Genomic DNA, 18,714 nt, shown 5'->3' with positions numbered 1-18,714 from the left:
AAGTAGTATTGCACACTAGATCGCTTCCTCCACTCTCTTCCTCTCCCGCGCTGGTCCTGATGCCTGAGCCGGCGCATCTTAGCTGAACTCAGGCATCCACTCCACCTAGGCCACTAGAATCGCCCTGACGCCGCTGACAGGGCCGGGTCGCGGCCGAGGCCGGAACTCAGTTACAGGCCCCTGTTGCCCACCGGAACGTGAAGGGAAGGAACGCACCAGGCGGCGGAACGGAAAGAGAGAGCGGGGGACGTGTTTGGCAGAGGGACGGCCTGATCGTTTCTGCTCCCAGTTGCGTTTGTGTCTTGGCGGTGTTTCCGAGGGTCTCCGCGTTCCTACCTCTGCGCCCTCTCTCCCGCTTCCCTTTATGCTCTGGAGGCTCAGAGGCTGCGATTGTGCTACTCGGTGCTCCGCACGGAACGGTCAGGTACCGCATTGGGGCGCTGTTGGCCCTGCGGGTGTCAAGGCAACCTCCGGAGCGTTCAGTGGTCCTTCTCCGCTTCCTGGGGTGGATGTTCCAGCCCGCGGGATCTCAGAGGCCGTTGCTGTAAAGCTGAGGAACGGGAAATCCCAGAAAGCTAAAATGACTTGCCCAAGGTCATAACGGGGTGAGAAACAGAGCTCGGGGTCCAAGGTTGGCTCCTGTCCCGAGCGCTTCGCCACGCCTCCCCCCATTCAGTCCGGGCTCCAGAAGCAAAGTTGTCTCACCCACTCCTTTTTTCTTTTCTTTTTTTTTTTTTTTAAACTTCCCGAGACTATAACGGTCTCATTCCTGCCTCCATTTTTTCTTTGATTCGTCATTTAAAGTACTCACACTGCACCGATACTGGCGTTAAACCCCGAAGTTCTGCCACCACGAAGCTTGTTCACCAAGCATGCAATTCCAGTTTAGCGGAGGGAAGCTGAGATGGTGTGGGCAGCACAGAATGCTTTACTAATCCCAGTCGTGTTCCAGAAGTTGTATAAAAGGAGTATTACCGACCATCCCTTTGTTTTTTAATCCAACTTTTCATTGTTGCATTCATGTGAATAGCATGAGCTGAGTACTATATCCATCATGATATGTGAAGAGATTTAGCTACTTTAATATTGGCTTGCAATATATATAGTTTCTGAAATAAATTGGCATCTAAAAATCCAGTGAACTATAACCGCCACTCTTTTTTTCCCCACCCCTCTCCTTTACCCATTACATAAATATATATATATAAAATACATATTTAACTTAATATGTTCTGAGTTAGTATTGTGCTTAATTTATACTTTAATATATTACTTTAATGTGTTGTTCTGAGTTACTATTGTGCTTCAACAAGTATCCATTACCTTCAACTTTTGACATTTTAAAGTTTATATAAAACCAATACTGGGGCGCCTGGGTGACTCAGTTGTTAGGTGTCTGCCTTCAGGTCCTGATCTGAGTGTCCTGGGATCCAGCCCTTCATCAGGCTCCTTGCTTGGTGTGAAGCCTGCTTCTCCCTCTCCCAGTACTCCCGACTGTGTTCCGTCTCTTGCTGTATCTTTCTGTCAAATAAATCAAGAAAATCTTAAAAACAAAAAAGCTTTACCTAGGGCACTGGGTGGCTCTGTGGATTGAGCATGTGACTCTTGATCTTGACTCTCAGGGTCCTGAGTTTGAGCCCCAGGCTGGGTGTGGTGCCTCCTTTAAAAAAGCCAAATATTTAAAAATTATTGATTTTTGTCAGAAATGGATTTTTTGAATGACAAAAAAAGTTTTTTCTGGAAAAGAATCACTTTACTTTCCACTAAACTAACGGCATAATAGGTAATGCCTTTTTTTTTTTCTCTTGTTTTTCATTTTCTTTGTTAGAACCAAGTCCGTGGGTCCTGAGTTGGAAGCAGCAGCATCTGCTGATGCAGATTTTCTCCGTTTTGATAAGCAGACAACCAAGACAGAGCTGCTCAGGCAACTGCAGCAGCATGAGGAGTTCTCAAAGGCACAGAAAGATGGAGAAAGAACTGAAGTTAGGTTAGTGAATCAAATAGTTCTGTCGAATCAAATAGTTCATCTCATTATTTTATGCCAGGTTTGAAGTTGATAGTACTACTTCAGATGTCTGATACTGTTTCATAAGTGACACTTTTTTTTTAATAGTGTCACATCACACATTACCAACACAATCTATTTTCAAAATAGATTCTTTTCCTGTGACTGGTGAATAAGGTGCACAGTATATCAATTTAGACATTAAATATTTCTCATAGGTGGAATATTAGTAATTTTTTTTTTAACTGACATGTTAAGTAAGATTGCAGTCTTTCAAAGATCAATGGAATGGTTAAAAATTTTCTTTTGCGAAGTTACACGATTTCTTGTCCCTGAAAAAGAAATGATAAATTCAGTACTGTGATTAAAAACAAGTGTAAGAATAACATGGTTTCTCTGAGAATATTAATTTTTTCCTGTTAAATACTTTGCTGGTCTTATGTACAGTATGATCATCTTCAGGCCTGTTTCCTTCACCTTTACTCTTATCCTTATGTTTTAGCTGACACCACCTCACTCTGCCTCTCATCTCATTATTTTATGCCAGGTTTGAAGTTGATATACTACTTCAGATGTCTGATACTGTTTCATAAGTGACACTTTTTTTTAATAGTGTCACATCAAAGTGACACTTTTATGTTTTAAATGAACATTTCTGAAGAATACCTTCAAAAGTTGTATTTCAAAAAGAAATATAAATCTTAGTGGTCTGTGGGATGTGAATTAACATGTGACATAAAATCTTTCATTTAAACATAATGCTTTGTGCTGTTATAGTGCATGGAAGTGAAATATGAATTAAATAATAGGAATCTCGTGTATAAGAAAGTTTATTACTGTCCTGTAGCTACAGTTTCTAATACACTTGACCTTTTTCTTATTTCAGCGTCAGTAATGTAATACCAGATATGAAAGTTGCCAAATCTGCCACAGGTAGAGTTAGTACAAGACCAGTGCATCAAATTCATTTTGATGAAGGAACTGACAGTTTCATGGGACAGAAGACTGATGATCTTAAGAAAAGGTACTCAGGCTTTGCAGTCTGTTTGGTTTTGTTAGTTTTATTTGTTTCTCTGTAGATTTACTTTATTCTGTGCATGTTACTGATGATAGGTATTTGAGCATTATGGATGCATTTATTATCTCTCTTCTCATCCTGCATGTACCATTTCCTATAGAGGAAACGGATGTTCTAGGTTAAGTAGTCTTGTGGTTTTGTTAGTTTTATTTGTTTCTCTGTAGATTTACTTTATTCTGTGCATGTTACTGATGATAGGTATTTGAGCATTATGGATGCATTTATATCTCTCTTCTCACCCTGCATGTACCATTTCCTATAGAGGAAACGGATGTTCTAGGTTAAGTAGTCTTGTGCTTTTCTATACCATTAATCACATTGGGCCCTGCCTCCTATTTATCCATGATGAGTGGAGGTCTCCTGATTTTAGGTAAGTGGAACTGATTGAATTCTGAACAAATGAGCACTTGTGAGAAGCATTATTTTTCATTCTGATATGTACATAACAGTATATTTAACTTTTCTATCTCTATGTAATTATCATTATTCATACCCTAGAGAAATAATCCACCATAAAAAAAAAAAAGAAAGAATGAAAGATCCATTATAATACCTTAAGGTGGTAGATTATTTGTGGCAATTTGAATTTGGTGATTTGCAGACTTAAAGATGCTAAGCCATGCCTTATGTAATTATTTTATAATAAAAAGCTGTCTGTATTTACAGAAAGTTTCTGTTTTCTCTCCTTCAAGCCCATGAAGTAATATTTGGGGAGGGGAAACCAGATATTTAGTATGCTCTAACAAAAACTAACTGATCTTGATAGAAGGGGGAGCTTACAGTGAGTGTTTTTGACATGTTATGTATTCTTTGGATTTTCTTTTAAGTATAATCCCAGCAAGTTAATCAGAAGTTAAACTACTGATTTGTATAGGAAGATTGTAAAAGATAGTCAGCTGTTAACAAATCAAGTTCAAGAAGTTACGATTTAGAGAATGATTTTATGCCTATGACATGTTGGATAGAGTATAATGTATACTTGGAGTTTTACTTAAGATTCCTCAAAATATTTAATTTCAGGGGTGCCTGGCTGGCTCAGTCAGTAGAGTATGCAACTCTTAATTTCTGGGGGTTGTGAGTTCAAGCCCTGTGGTGGGCATAGAGCTTACTTTAAAAAAAAAAGAAAAAAAATATATATATATATATAATTTCAGTCTTGTTTGAATCAGTCATCTTTGAAGTGATTCCACAAAACTACATCAGAATGCTATATCATAGTTTGATTCTTGGTGATATTAGTCATCATTAAAAATTAGAAGGTGGCAGGGCACCTGGGTGGCTCAGTTGGTTAAGTGTCTGACTTTTGATTTTAGCTCAGGTCATGATCTCCGGGATGTGAGATGAGCCTGCTTAGGATTCTTTCACTCCTTCTCCCTCTCTCTTCTTCCTCCTTCCAGCCCCCCACCCCCGCCGCCGCCAACACATGTGTGTGTCTGTCAAAAAAAAATTCTTAGAAAGTGGTAAGGGAGAAGCTAAAAAGTAGGACAGTTGTTTATGTGCATATAATGACTGTGTTAAACTGACTGAAGGACTCTAGAGTAAGGGAGAGGAGTGATGGGATACCAGATTTTTACCCTGCTCTGTCATGGGACAGCCTGAGACAATCCGGGACTAGGTAGTTACCACAGATACACCTTGGGTTAATTCCTTCAGGAAGAGACATCTGAGAGGGGTGAGGCACAGAACACTGGCTTTGGAGTCATTCTGGCCTGTCTCACAATCTTGGCATTATGCCAATGACTAATTCTGGGACTGGGGCAACTTTTATAGCCTTGTCATTCCATGTCCCCTTCTATAAAATGCTGAAACTGAAGCCTGACTTAAATGGCTTTCTTGAAAAATAGGAAAGGAGTGTGCCAACTATATATAGTAGATGCACAGCAAATGTCTGTTCCCTTCCCTTCCTCTTTAGTACATTCTAAAATTCCATACTTTACCAAGTCATTCCCTGTTTGCTGTGAGTTACCTTAATCCATCAGCCTGTTAACCTGATGCAAAGTGAGGGCGTGCAGGTGGGGAGAGGGACCCAAAAGCACTGAAAATAGTTGGGGAGCGTAAATACCTCTGTTTAAGAATACTTGGGGATCTGTTAAAGGAAAACTTAAGTGATTTGAGATTACTTTATCTAATTTCAATATGGTAGTTGAATATTTTCAGTTAATGTGATTTCATAAAAAAAATTTGATTCAGAAAAGAATTTTAAAAATTTTAAAGATTTTATTTATTTTATTTATTATTTGAGATACAGAAGCAGGCTCCTCACTGAGCAGGGAGCCCAATGTGGGGGGACTCAATCCCAGGACCCCGAGATCATGACCTGAGCCAAAGGCAGACAGTTAACTGACTGAGCCAACAAGGTGCCCCAAGAATTCAAAATTATATTAAAACTGATTATCCAGTTTTGAACTGGTTTTTAATCTCCCAGTAAATTTATTCAAGTATGAATGTGAATTGATGAATAAAGCAGTTGATTAAAATATACAAGGAAAAGTTACCTATTAACTCTCTGACATTAATTTTAATAGTTAATTTTAAATGTTAGGTAAAGTTAATCATTATGTTAAAATTACAGAGTGATTGCTTTATAAGTGGGAATGTTTTGATTTATCTGTGCCATCTTTTATAATTATAGTTTGTAATTAAACATGCAGTATTTTCTGCCCTTAAACTAAGACAACTGTTGACTTTAACAACTTTTAATTTAGCATATTTTAATAGCTTTCCCGCTGAGCAGGGAGCCTGCTGCAGAGCTCATTCTGGACCCTGGATTCATGACCTAAGCCACCCAGGCACCCCAGTGGAATTACTTTTAATTTCTACATTGAGTATTTCATATAAAATAGTTTTCTTAAGGGAGCCTGGGTGGCTCAATCATTGAGCATCTGCTTTGGCTCAGATCATGATCCCAGGGTTCTGGGATTGAGCCCCACATTGGGCACCCTGCTTGGTGGGAAGGGAAGCCTGCTTCTCTCTCTCCCACTCCCCCTGCTTCTGTTCCCTCTCTCGCTGTGTCTCTCTCTCTCTGTCAAATAAATAAATAAAATCTTTACAAATGTTAATAATAGAATAGTTTTCTCAATTTTTTGTTGACCATTGTAAAAATATTAAGTTAAATTGTTTTTTCTTTTTCAGTCCTAGGAAAAATATGCTCAAAAGGAAGAGACTTAATATTTTTGACCTTAAGGCAGTTACCGAAGAGGCACCTGAAACAGGTTTGTTAAGAACATGATTTCTCAGGTGTAGAAACATTCCATCTTTAAAAAAAAAGTCCTTAATGTTTTGATTGCTCAATGTGAGGTATTTTAATAATCTGTCCTGTCGTTGGCCTGGATCCTGCTTATGAATGTAATTGTTGCCATTGCTAGTCTTGGCCAGATTCCTGCCTTGAAATGCTGCATTCTGTGAGACAGTGGGAGGTATTTACTACCACCTTCTTAAATCCAGAGCTAGCAGTTGGCTACTGATTTGGGTTAGAACATTAACTGTCACCCTCTATTTGCAACTATGTTATTACAAAAGATAAACTGGTTTCTGCCCTGAGGCAGCTTGCTATCTAGAAGAGGAGATGGGGGCGTAGATGGGGACCCTGGGTGGTTCAGTCATTGAGCCTCTGCCTTAGTCTCAAATAAATAAATACAATATTAAAAAGAAAAAAAAGGGAGATGTATTTGTAGAACTTAATGATTTGACTTAGTGATTGTTTAGGAGCTGGGAAGAAGAGCAGTCAGGAAATATATTTAGCAGATTTGTGGTGGTCGTGTTTTTTTTTTTAAAACACGCCATCCTTGTTCCATGTACTTATCCCTTTGGGTAAGAGGTCAAATCTTTCATAATCACCATATAAGTCTAATTAAAAGAGATCTAAGAGTGTCCTCTTGCTTGATATTAAGTGTGGTTTACTGATAAATTCAGATAAACAGGAAGCTCAATACAAACGGTCTTCAGCTTACAAGTGGCTTTCATTTCCAAAGATTATAAGTTAGCTTTTGGGCTTGATAATTTTGTAATTGATATTTAAGTTCCGTGGCCTGCCTCCAATGGCTCATTTAATCTATTATAGTTACTTATATAAACATCTGATTTTTCCCACTATTCAGTAAATTGCTAGATATAGGGGCTGGGTTTCACTGATTTTTCTATACCCAGCAACACCTAGCCAGTGGCTGATGAATTGTAGGAATTAACTACCTTAAATCATAAATGCTTAAAAAAATGTTTTTTAAATAAATGCTTTTTTTGAACAAATTGAGCTATGAAATATCAATCCATAGAGGCAAGGAGTTAATTCAATCAGTGTTTGTTCTTTTTAAGCTAAAGGAGAAACTGAGAGAACTACTTGCCTGCACTTAATGCGAAAATTGCTTTCTGTCTTATATGATGGACAGGAAGTACAAGGGGCATCTGGCTGGCTTAGATCTCAGAGCATGTAACTGGATCTTGGGGTTGTGGGTTTAAGGCCCATATTGGTTGCTGAGATTATCTTAATAAAAAGGGGGGGGGGCACCTGGTTGGCTCATTGGGTTAAGCTTCTGCCTTCCGCTCAGGCCATGATCTCAGGGTCCTGGGATTAAGCCCCATTTCGGGGCTCTCCGCTCAGCGGGGAGCCTGCTTCCCTCTCTCTCTGCCTGCTTCTCTGCCTACTTGTGATCTCTGTCAAATAAATAAATAAAATCTTTTAAAAAAAGGGGGGGGAATACAAAATGCACATACACGCACACACATACACACACACACACTCACTTAGAGGATTCTAACAAGCTACTTGAAAAAAGCACAATAAAATGTGTGGTCCTGGAGAATAGATCACCTCTTCCCTATTGATGTGGCAGCTGTTACACTTGCATCAAAAAGGACATTTATTAGGAAAAAAATATACTATGGAAAAAAGACAAGTCTCTTCAATAAATGGTGCTGGGAAAATTGGACAGCTATATATAGAAGAATGAAACTCGACCATTCTCTTACACTGTACACAAAGATAAACTTGAAATGAATAAAAGACCTCAGCGTGGTCTACATGGTTTATGTGGTCAACGTGGATTAGAATCCTAGAGGAGAACACAGGCAGTAACTTCTTCAATATCAGCCACAACAACTTCTTTGAAGATATGTCTCCAAAGGCAAAGGAAACAAAAGGGAAAATAAACTTTTGGGACTTTATCAAGATCAAAAGCTTCTGCACAGCAAAGGAAACAGTCAACAAAATAAAGAGGCAACCTACGGAATGGGAGAAGATATTTGCAAATGACAGTACAGACAAAAGGTTGATATCCAGGATCTATAAAGAACTCCTCAAACTCAACACACACAAAACAATCATATAAAAAAAATGGGCAGAAGATATGAACAGACACTTCTCCAATGAAGACATACAAATGGCTATCAGACATATGTAAAATGTTCATCATCACTAGCTATCAGGGAGATTCAAATTAAAACCACATTGAGATACCACCTTACACCAGTTTGAATGGCCAAAATTAGCAATACAGGAAACAACGTTTGTTGGGATAGGATGTGGAGAGAGGGGAACCCTCTTGCACTTAGTGGGAATGCAAGTTGGTGCAGCCTCTTTGGAGAACGGTGTGGAGATTCCTCAAGAAATTAAAAATAGAGCTTCCCTATGACCCTGCAATTGCACTCCTGGGTATTTACCCCAAAGATACAGATGTAGTGAAAAGAAGGGCCATCTGTACCCCAATGTTTATAGCAGCAGTGGCCATGGTCGCTAAACTGTGGAAAGAACCAAGATGCCCTTCTACAGACAAATGGATAAGGAAGATGTGGTCCATATACACTATGGAGTATGCCTCCATCAGAAAGGATGAATACCCAACTTTTGTGTCAACATGAACAGGACTGGAAGAGATTATGCTGAGTGAAATAAGTCAAGCAGACAGTCAATTACCATATGGTTTCACTTATTTGTGTAGCATAACAAATAACATGGAGGACATAGGGAGATAGAGAGGAGAAGGGACTTGAGGGAAATTGAAAGGGGAGATGAACCATGAGAGACTATGGACTCTGGAAAACAATCTGAGGATTTTGAAGGGGCCGTGGGTGGGAGGTTGGGGGAGCCAGGTGGTGGCTAGTATGGAGGGCATGTATTGCATGGAGCACTGGGTGTGGTACACAAACTATTCTGTTATGCTGAAAAGAAATTTTTAAAAAGGGCATTTATTGTCAGGGCAGCTGCGGTTGTCCACCTAATGAACAGCCAGCAGAGGCACTTGGATTCTTGAAGGAGCCAGCTTGCTATTTAAAATCAGAAATCTTGTTTCTTAAACCTGAAATTAGCTGGCAAAGAAGCACTGAAGTTTTATGTATTCTATAAAAAATATAAAATGATTGTACTCTCATAAGGTAAATTTATTAACATTTACCCTAGGGGGCGCCTGGGTAGTTCAGTTGGTTAAGCATCCCACTCTTGGTTTCAGCTCAGGTCATGATTTCAAGGTGGGATGGAGCCTGATGTGTCCCAAGTTGCAGGGGGTTTGCTTGTCTCTCTCCCTCTGTTCCTCCCCCTGTTCTCTCTCTCTCTAGATTAAGTAAGAATAAGTAAGTAAAATTTTTTAAAAATTCAATGAAGGTACTGTTTTAATAAGTTATACTTGATCGAGTCTAAAGAATGTCTTTTGTTCCCAGTTAAGTATAATATCAACCGTGTACAAACTTCAATTCGGTTTTTATTCACGGCTGTCTCTCTCCCACTTAAAGTAATGCTGATGTATAGTTGGCATTCAGTAATTATTGACAGAATGAATGAGTTCTTTTGTCCCATGATTCCCACATTTTGCTTCCCTCCAGGTTCGTTCCACTGCTGCAAAGGATGTAGTCATAGACCTTTCTACTTACCCTGCAGTAATTTAGAACTGAGAGGTAATATAGCGTAATGGAAGGAATTTTGGTATTTGATAGATGTGGATTATTCAAATTCAGATTCTGTCATACTAACTTCTCTGAGTTTCCCGTTCTCCATCTATAAAATAGGGCTAATGCCTACCTCGCAAGGATTAAATGAAGTAATGTAATTCAAGTGTCAGGCACAGTGCCAAAACCACAGTTGACATTCAGGACATAGTTGCAGCCGTTAGCAATGACAGTGATGATGGTGGTGATGATTGTCATCACCGAAAAGACATGGGCTGATCATTGCCTATTGAATAAATCTATAAAATGTGACTGATAATTATTTTGCTGTTATGATTATTTTTTTTTAAGATTTTATTTATTTATTTGACAGAGAGAGATCACAAGTAGGCAGAGAGGCAGGCAGAGTGAGAGGGTGGAAGCAGACTCCCTGCCACGCAGAGAGCCCGATGCGGTGCTCGATCCCAGGACCCTGGGATCATGACCTGAGCAGAAGGCAGCGGCTTAACCCACTGAGCCACCCAGGTGCCCCTGTTAATGATTATTCTGTAAATGTGGCTAATTAAGCATAGGTGTGGTTTGTCCATGAACTGTCACATACAAGTCTGTGTGTAGACATAGTTTTGTTTTGGGTAAATATCTAGTAGTGAAATTGTATGCTAAGTGTATTTTTAACTTTTTAAGAAACTGCCAAACTATTTTTCAGAGAGGTTGTACCATTTTACATTCCCACCAGCAGTGACTGGTGGAAATAGGATTCATTCTTGAAAGATGTCTTCAATTTCCAAAGCAAATAAATAATTGAAATGTTATATGATGGTGGTCATAAGCTAACCTTATATGAACTTACTCATTGAGTTGGTTGTGAGGATGAGATGAACTAATGCATAAAAAGCATTAGCAGAGTCAGTGCTCCTCATCCTTTAGTAGTTTCATTATTATGTTAATTTAATTTCTTTGGTCATTAATAGTAGTATATTGTGACTTATCTTGACAGACTAAAAATAAAGATAAAGAGGCTAGACTTTAAATATTAAAGTCACATGTTATGTAAAAAATACATTCATGGGAGACCTTGGTGGCTCAGTCATTTAAGCATCCAACTCTTGATTTTGGCGTAGGGCCGTGAGATCCAGCCCTGGTTGGCAGGCTCTGTGCTCAGGGATAGCTTAAGATTCTCTTCCTACCCCCTTCCTTCTCTTGCACACGTGGTCTCTCCCTCTCTTTCTCTCTCAAATAAATAAATATTTTTTTTCCAAAGATTTTATTTATTTATTTGACGGTGACAGACACAGTGAGAGAGGGAACACAAGCAGGGGGAATGGGAGAGGGAGAAGCAGGCTCCCCACTGAGCAGAGAGCCCAATGTAGGGCTTGATCTCAGAATCCTGGGATCATGACCCGAGCTGAAGGCAGATGCTTAACCAACTGAGCCACCCAGGGACCTCTAAAATAAATAAATAGATCTTAAAAAAAAAATTACTCACATTCATGAAAACATTCTTAAAGAAAATACACATTCCTTTTTCTTTCCAGTAGAGGGGATGGTGAGATTTTAGGGCTTGCTTGCCCAGCAGTATAGTAAATGCTAAGGCTTGCAGGAATTGTCACTGTAGGATTTTTGTCATCTTCCTTTAGCTTTAGCTCTCAGTGAGTGACCTTTCATTATATACTGTTTATTTTAATCCTCAGGGCCTGAAATGTATTACTAATTTAGAGTTGATTATATCATTTTAAAAAATAAAGATATATACATTGACTTGTGATTATTTGGAAATGTTATTATAGAGACAGCACCTTCACCTTGGGACATGGAATTTGCGAAGCAGTTGGCCATGGTAAATGGACAGCCCCTTCAGAACGGTTTTGCAGAGATGATCCAGTGGACCAAAGAGGGGAAGCTGTGGGAGTTTCCAATTGACAATGAAGCCGGTAAGTTAATTTCAGAGGTTTATAAAATTCCGTATGGAGATTAAGTCTGGTTGGTGTTCAGTCATAGAGTCTAGATATTTACATGAATTTCAAAACTGTATAAATATTTCTGTGGTGTCTGAAAAGAAATTTGACAGTGTTTTTTTTTTTTTAAGTTAGAATTTCTCTTAATTCTGGTCTTTTTTTTTTTTAAGATTTTATTTATTTATTTGACAGATAGATATCACAAGTAGGCAGAGTGACAGGCAGAGAGAGAGGAGGAAGCAGGCTCCCTGCCAAGCAGAGAGCCTGATGTGGGGCTCGATCCCAGGACCCTGGGATCATGACCTGCACCAAAGGCAGACAGTTAATCGACTGAGCCACCCAGGCACCCTTATGATACCGTTAGCTAGGAATTGTAAACATCGCGGTAAGTCTTAGGAAAATGTAGTCCATATTTTAACCTTTGTAGTAGTATGCTGTCATTGTAACATTTTATTTTTTTATAATCTTTCATTTGTTTGGATTAATAATTGGAATGGAAGCTTAATTTTCAGAAATATTTTGTCATATCTTCATAAATTATTACTTTGTGTAGGAAAACTTTTTGAAGAATGATAAAACCTTTAAGAAATTCTGAATATTTTGTGGATCTGTATGGTATATGCAGTCATAAAGGATGTTGCTGTGTTTCACCTGGTGTATATAAAATGTATATTTCTCAAGGTATTATTCTTTCCAGGGGCACCTGGGTGACTCAGTCGGTAAAACATCTGCCTTCAGCTCAGGTCATGATCCCAGGGTCCTGGGATCGAGACCCACATCAGACTCCCTGATCAGCAGGGAGCCTGCTTCTCCCTCTGCCTCTGCCCCTGCTGCTCTCCCTGCTTGTAGTCGCTCACTCTTGCTCTTTCTCAAGTAGATAAATAAATAAAATCTTTTGAAAAAAAGTTAAAAAAAAAAGTATTATGCTTCCCATACTCTGGTAGGTATCAGGGAAGGGTGACAAAAAAGCCCAAGGACTTTTCAGTTGTGCAAACCAGAGTACAGATCTAGCTGTCTCAGTGATTAGGCATTTGCCTTTAAGAAAACAACCTCCTGAGGTTAAAAAACCAGATCAGTTTCCTCATCTGGAAAATTAAATGTACATCATTGGAAGAATGTAAGAACTAAGGCAGAGTTATTTGAGTTGCTCAGCACAGTTCTTATTGTATAATACATGTAAATAAATGTTAGTTCATGTCCCCTCTGTATGAACACAGAATTTTAAAAGAAAGAAATAAGCAGAATGCAGTATGTGGTATTAAGGGAAAATTTCCTTATTTGATGAAACGTGGGTGTTCTGAGTCATCATAATTAAAAATATGGTTCTAAAACATAATATTGAGGTAGAATAACGTGACTTTTTTCTTTTAAGATTTTATTTATTTATTCATGAGAGAGAGAGAGCGAGCGAGCGCGCATGTATGGAGTGAGGGGTAGAAGGAAAAGCAGATTATCTTCTGAGCAGGGAGCCTGATTCAGGGCTTGATCCCAGGATTCTGGGATAATGACCAGAGTGGAAGGCAGACTCTTAACCAACTGAGCTACCCAGGTGCCCGAACATGTGACTTTATTTAGGTGAGACAGTGGTTAGGGGTTCAAGTTTTGAGTGAGTTGTATGCTTAATCTCCCTAAGCCTTACTTCCCCTGTCTATAAAATGATGGGAATAAAAATAAAATGTATTCTTCTGAATTCAGGTGATTCTTCCGAAAATCAAGTGAGGTTATATAAGTAAAGCATCATCAACCATCATCATCTCTGTTCCTACAACAATATTATTAGAGGGTTTTACTGTACTGCAAGGATCTTAAATCTTAAACTGTTAGTGAGGATTTTCTTGGAACCACCAAATAGGATAACAGGAAAGTAAGGGTTAGTGTACATTGTCATCAAAAATAAAACACTTGGGGGCACCTGGGTGGCTCAGTGGGTTAAAGCCTCTGCCTTCGGCTCAGGTCATGATCCCGGGGTCCTGGGATCCAGCCCCTTGTCGGGCTCTCTGCTCAGCAGGGAGCCTGCTTCCTCCTCTCTCTCTGCCTGCCTCTCTGCCTACTTGTGATCTCTGTCAAATAAATAAATAAATAAAATCTTCAAAAAAAACCAAAACAAAACAAAACCACTTCAGTTCATCAAAATCTTGAATGTCCAAACTCCAAAGAAATTTATCTTAAATTTGACCTGGGTTTTGAGCAAGTTTAATTTTTACAAAAAGAAAACAAAAACATGTTTTGGCCAGGCTAGGGAGATAAATGTGACAAGTTTCCATATATACCTGTACGTATTATTGATGCTTCAGGATGGGAAAGGGAGGTATCTCATTTCCAGCTCCTTGAGGCAATTGTTATTGGAATGAAAAACAGGAAAAGAACTGTGGAAACTTTCTCACTTTGATCACTCCCCTCAGTATACAGTTTGGAACTTGAGAATACTTTAAGAGAGTGGCATTAGAATTTGAAGCCTCAACAGTTTAATAATATTCTTCTGTATTTCTTATTTTTAAATTTTAAGATTAATAAAATGTCATGCTGTCTCTACTAATAGTTAGCTTCATGAAGATTTATTTAGATGCTTTGAGGGAAAAGTGTTTTATTTTTAGGGGTGGGCCATGCCAGTTTCTGAACATAATACTGAAAATGACAAAATGACGTTTCCTGTGTTGACAGCTTTACTTTCCAGTGTTGTGTTTTTCATTTATATAAAAAATTGCAGCGTGTTGTTTTACCACATAAAACATATAAATTATTTTCTACTTTGAAGTAGCTTTTTTCCAGGTTGTTGTTATTTTTAAGAACTGTCCCTTCTGGGGACACCTGGGTGGCTCAGTGGGTTAAAGCCTCTGACTTCGGCTCAGGTCATGATCTTAGGGTCTTGGGATCGAGCCCCACATCGGGCTCTCTGCTCAGCGGGGAGCCTGCTTCCTCCCCTCTCTCTCTTGTCTCTCTGCCTACTTGTGGTCTCTCTGTCTGTCAAATAAATAAATAAAATCTTTTTTGTTTGTTTTTTTGTTTTGTTTTGTTTTTTAAAGATTTTATTTATTTGACAGAGACAGAGAGAGAGAGAGAGCACTCAAGCAGGGGAGCAGGAGGCAGAGGGAGAGGCAGACTCCCTGCTGAGCAGGGAGCCTGATGTGGGGCTCGACCCCAGGACCCAGAGATCATGACCCGAGCCGAAGGCAGAAACTTAACTGACTGAGCCACCCAGGGGCCCCAAATAAATAAAATCTTAAAAAACAAAACAAAAAAAAAACAAAAAAAACACAAAACTGTCCCTTCTGTTTCGTTTTGCCAGCATAGAGATTCGTAAGAGCAGTTAGATGGCATTATTCTGACTTCGATTTTGTAGTAGTTATTATATATTGGAGTGATGATAAAAGCATTTTTATTTTAGCCTTAACTTTGACTTTAAATTTAATCATGTTTTTACTAGTACACAGTTAACAGAGTCTTGCTCTTGAATATTCTTTAGCCATATATATGCCACCAAAAAAATGTTAAACTATATGTTTGGAAATGTATCAGTTTGTGATACATAACATGCTACCACCAAAATTAGTAAAACAAAAATTAACTTACAACTGCTCCTGAATTTATGGGTTTTCTGGCTAGTTCTGGCAGCTTAGCTGTGGGTAGTTCCCTCTAGAGCGGCCTGTCTCACATGTCTGGTTGTGGGTGCCGGCTCTTGTCAGGGGAGGTAGAGATAACCGCGTTATCTGTCACACATCATCTCAAAGACTAACTTGGACTTCTTCACACGACTGTAGTAGAGTTCATAACAGCAAGGAAGAGCAAGTATTGACGTGTAGGTACTTTTCAAGCCCGTGTTTGCACAGTGTTGAGTAATATCCCATTGACCAAAGCAGGTCACTTGCCACCCTGAATTCAAGGGTTTGAGAAACGATTCCATTCATGCAAAAAATGACAAAATGACATTGGGAAGGGGAATGTCTAGAAGCATGAGAGTGGTACGATATGTGGCCATTTATCTGTCTACCACCTTGATTTATTTTTTATTTACTTCAATTTTAATAAAAATAATGTATGGGGCACCTGGGTGACTCAGTGGGTTACGCCTCTCTGCCTTCGGCTCAGGTCATAATCTGGGGGTCCTCGGATCAAGCCCTGCGTTGGGCTTTCTGCTTAGTGGGGAGCCTGCTTCCCCCTCTCTCTCTGCCTGCCTCTTTGCCTGCTTGTGATCTCTGTGTGTCCAATAAATAAATAAAATTTTTAAAAATAAATAAATTAAAAATAAAAATAATGTATAGATCTTTAAGTATCCAAATAAAATTTTTAAAATCTCTTTCAGTAAATATAAACTAACTCCAAGTGAGTAGAAAGCTTTTAAGCCTTTTGAGATAATTGTAGATTCACATGCAACTGAAGAGATAATATCCTAGATAGCCTCTACCCATTTTCTCCCAATAGTTAACTTCCTGCAAAACCAAACCGTAGTACAGCCAAGCAATTGGCATTGATAGAATTCTCCAGCCGTGTACAGATGTTAACCAGCTTTACAAGTATTCCTTTATACATGTGTATTTAGTTCTGTGCAATTTTATCACATGTGTAGACTCAGGAGACCACCACCACGGTCAAGATACATGGTTCCATCATCTCAGAGCCCTCTGAGAGCCCTTCTAAGCCACACCTGCTTACGTTCCACTGCCTCCCCTTCTTAATCATGGATCCCTGGCAATCACTAAATTTGTTCACTATTTTTGTAATTTTGTCATAAGAAGTATATACAAATAGAATCATAGAGTGTGTAACCTTTGGGAATTAACTGTTTTTCACTCAGCCTGATTAATTACCTGGAAATTTAGCCAATTGTCCTATGTATCAGTATGTTTGTGCCTATTTTTGTTGTTTGGTTGGTTGAGGGTTTTTGTTTGTTTTTTAATTGAGTCCATGATTTGAATGTGCCCTATAGTTTGTTTAACCATTCACCTGGTAAAAGACATCTGGGTTGTTACCAGTTTGGGGCTATTATGAATAAAGGTACTATAAATATTTTTGTACAGAGTTTTATATGAATATAGATTTCTATTTCCTTGGGGTAAATACCCAGGAGTGAAATTGTTTCATCATATGGTAGCTGCATGTTTAGTTTTTCTTTTCTTTTTTATTTTCTTAACTTTTTTTATTTATAATATCTACATCCAACATGGGGCTCAAACTCACAACCCCAAGATCAAGATCACATGCTCTACCAACTGAGCCAGCGGGGCGCCCTACATGTTTAGCTCTGTGTGGTTTTTTTTTTTTTTTTTTTTTTTTGCTTTTTGAAGATTTTACTTATTTGTTCATTTGAGAGAGAGAGAAAGAAAGTGAGAGTGCAGCATGAGCCAGGGGAAGGACAGGAAGAGAGAAAGGGAGGAGACTCCCTGCCCAGGGCTTGGGAGGAGCCTGACACACTGCTTCATCCCAGGGCCCTGAGAAGACCTGAGCTGAAGTCAGACTCTTAGACTCTTAACCAACTGAGCCACCCAGGGATCCCCTGCGTGTTTAATTTTTTTTTTTTTTTTTAAAGAAGCTTCCAAACTGTTTCCTAGAGTGGCTGTGCCATTTTATATTCTCACCAGCAATATGTGAACCATCAGGCTTCTCATTCTCACCAGCATTTGATGTTGTGGCTGTTTTTCTTTTAGATATGTTTACATTCTGATAGATGTGTATTGATAGCTCATTGTGGTTTTAATCTGCATTTCCCTAATGGGTCCAGAGGTTGACCACATTTTTCTTGTGTGTGTTTGCCATTTATTTATCTTTTTTTCAGTGAAATGTCTGTTCTTCTTTTTTGCCCATTCTCTAATTGGATTGTTTGGTTTTCTTACTATAGAGCTTTGGGAGGTTGTTGTTGTTTATATTTAATACATTCTAGACCTTTTAAATCTTTCGTTGCATTGAGGCACCTGGGTGGCTCAGTCGGTTAAGCATCCGACTTTTGATTGCAGCTCAGGTCATGATCTCAGGGTTGGGAGATCAAGCCGCTAAAGGAGGGATCAGGGATCCACTGTTAAAACTTCATTTAACCTTAACTACCTCTTGAAAGGTCCTGTCTCTAAATATAGTCACATCGGGGATTAGGACCTCAACCTATCAATTTTGAGGAGATAGGATTCAGTCCATAACAGGGTCTATTTCTGGGCTGTCCCTTTTGTCCCATCAATCTGTGTGTCTGTCCCAATACCACACTTTTGATTATTGTAGCTATTTCAGTAAATCTTGGCATTATTGCTCCCATTTTATTCTTCTCTTTCAAGATCGTTAAACTATTCTCAAACTTATGCCTTTCCATATAAATTTTAGAATAAATTTGTTGGCAAAAATTTACTGAGATTTTGATAGGAACTAGTATTGGTTTTGTTGATTTTTCTCTATTTTTCTATTCTTATTGATGTTGGATGTTACCTTTATTATTTCCTTCCTTAGCTTGCTTTAGAATTATTTAGCTCTTTTGCTAGTTCTTTTTCCTCCCCCCTATATGTGCCATAACTTACATAAGACTTCAGCGGGTCTTCCCAACACCACCAACCCCCGCCCTGAGTTCCAGCTGGGGTCGAGCCTCTCCGGAGTCCTCCAGGAACCTGGACGAAGGGAAGCAACTCCGGGGGCCCGGGCTCCCTGTCCTCCAGGTCCTCCAGCTCGCGGGCGCGCGGACCTGGGGTTCCACAGCCTGCACGGGGCCAAGTGCGCCGCCTAAGCTGCAGACTTCCGCTTCCCCGCGCTGGCCCCGCGCTGCCAGCCCCCAGCCGCAGGGGAGCTCCGAGCCCCGGGGGCCGCCGCCCTTTGCGCTCCCCCGCGGGTGG

General features: G+C 39.4%; 1 protein-coding gene and 2 long non-coding RNA genes across 3 annotated transcripts; 1 reads left to right on the top strand and 2 right to left on the bottom strand.

The window, feature by feature from the left end:
- Positions 1-142: 142 nt before the first annotated feature.
- LOC309848624 (small ribosomal subunit protein mS31-like) lies at positions 143-13,269 on the top strand. The gene is made up of 6 exons (XM_082700519.1): positions 143-424; positions 2,892-3,029; positions 6,222-6,295; positions 9,894-9,965; positions 11,744-11,887; positions 12,609-13,269. The coding sequence occupies exons 2-6, from the start codon at positions 2,914-2,916 to the stop codon at positions 12,620-12,622; spliced, it is 420 nt and encodes a 139-aa protein (XP_082556645.1). The 5' UTR covers positions 143-424; positions 2,892-2,913; the 3' UTR covers positions 12,623-13,269.
- On the bottom strand, positions 1,239-18,536 carry LOC309848636. The gene is made up of 3 exons (XR_014303182.1): positions 18,406-18,536; positions 2,256-2,337; positions 1,239-1,521 (listed from the first exon to the last, which is right to left on the bottom strand). It is a non-coding gene; the product is annotated as an uncharacterized lncRNA (long non-coding RNA).
- LOC309848638 lies at positions 13,736-15,402 on the bottom strand. Its single transcript, XR_014303184.1, has 2 exons — positions 15,146-15,402; positions 13,736-14,894 (listed from the first exon to the last, which is right to left on the bottom strand). It is a non-coding gene; the product is annotated as an uncharacterized lncRNA (long non-coding RNA).
- Positions 18,537-18,714: the final 178 nt, after the last annotated feature.

Source organism: Mustela nivalis, assembly GCF_964662115.1.
Source record: "Mustela nivalis genome assembly, chromosome: 15".
NCBI classification, from domain to species: Eukaryota; Metazoa; Chordata; class Mammalia; order Carnivora; family Mustelidae; genus Mustela; species Mustela nivalis.
Note: the sequence above shows the minus strand (reverse complement) of the source record. Positions and strands in the feature narration are given on the sequence as shown.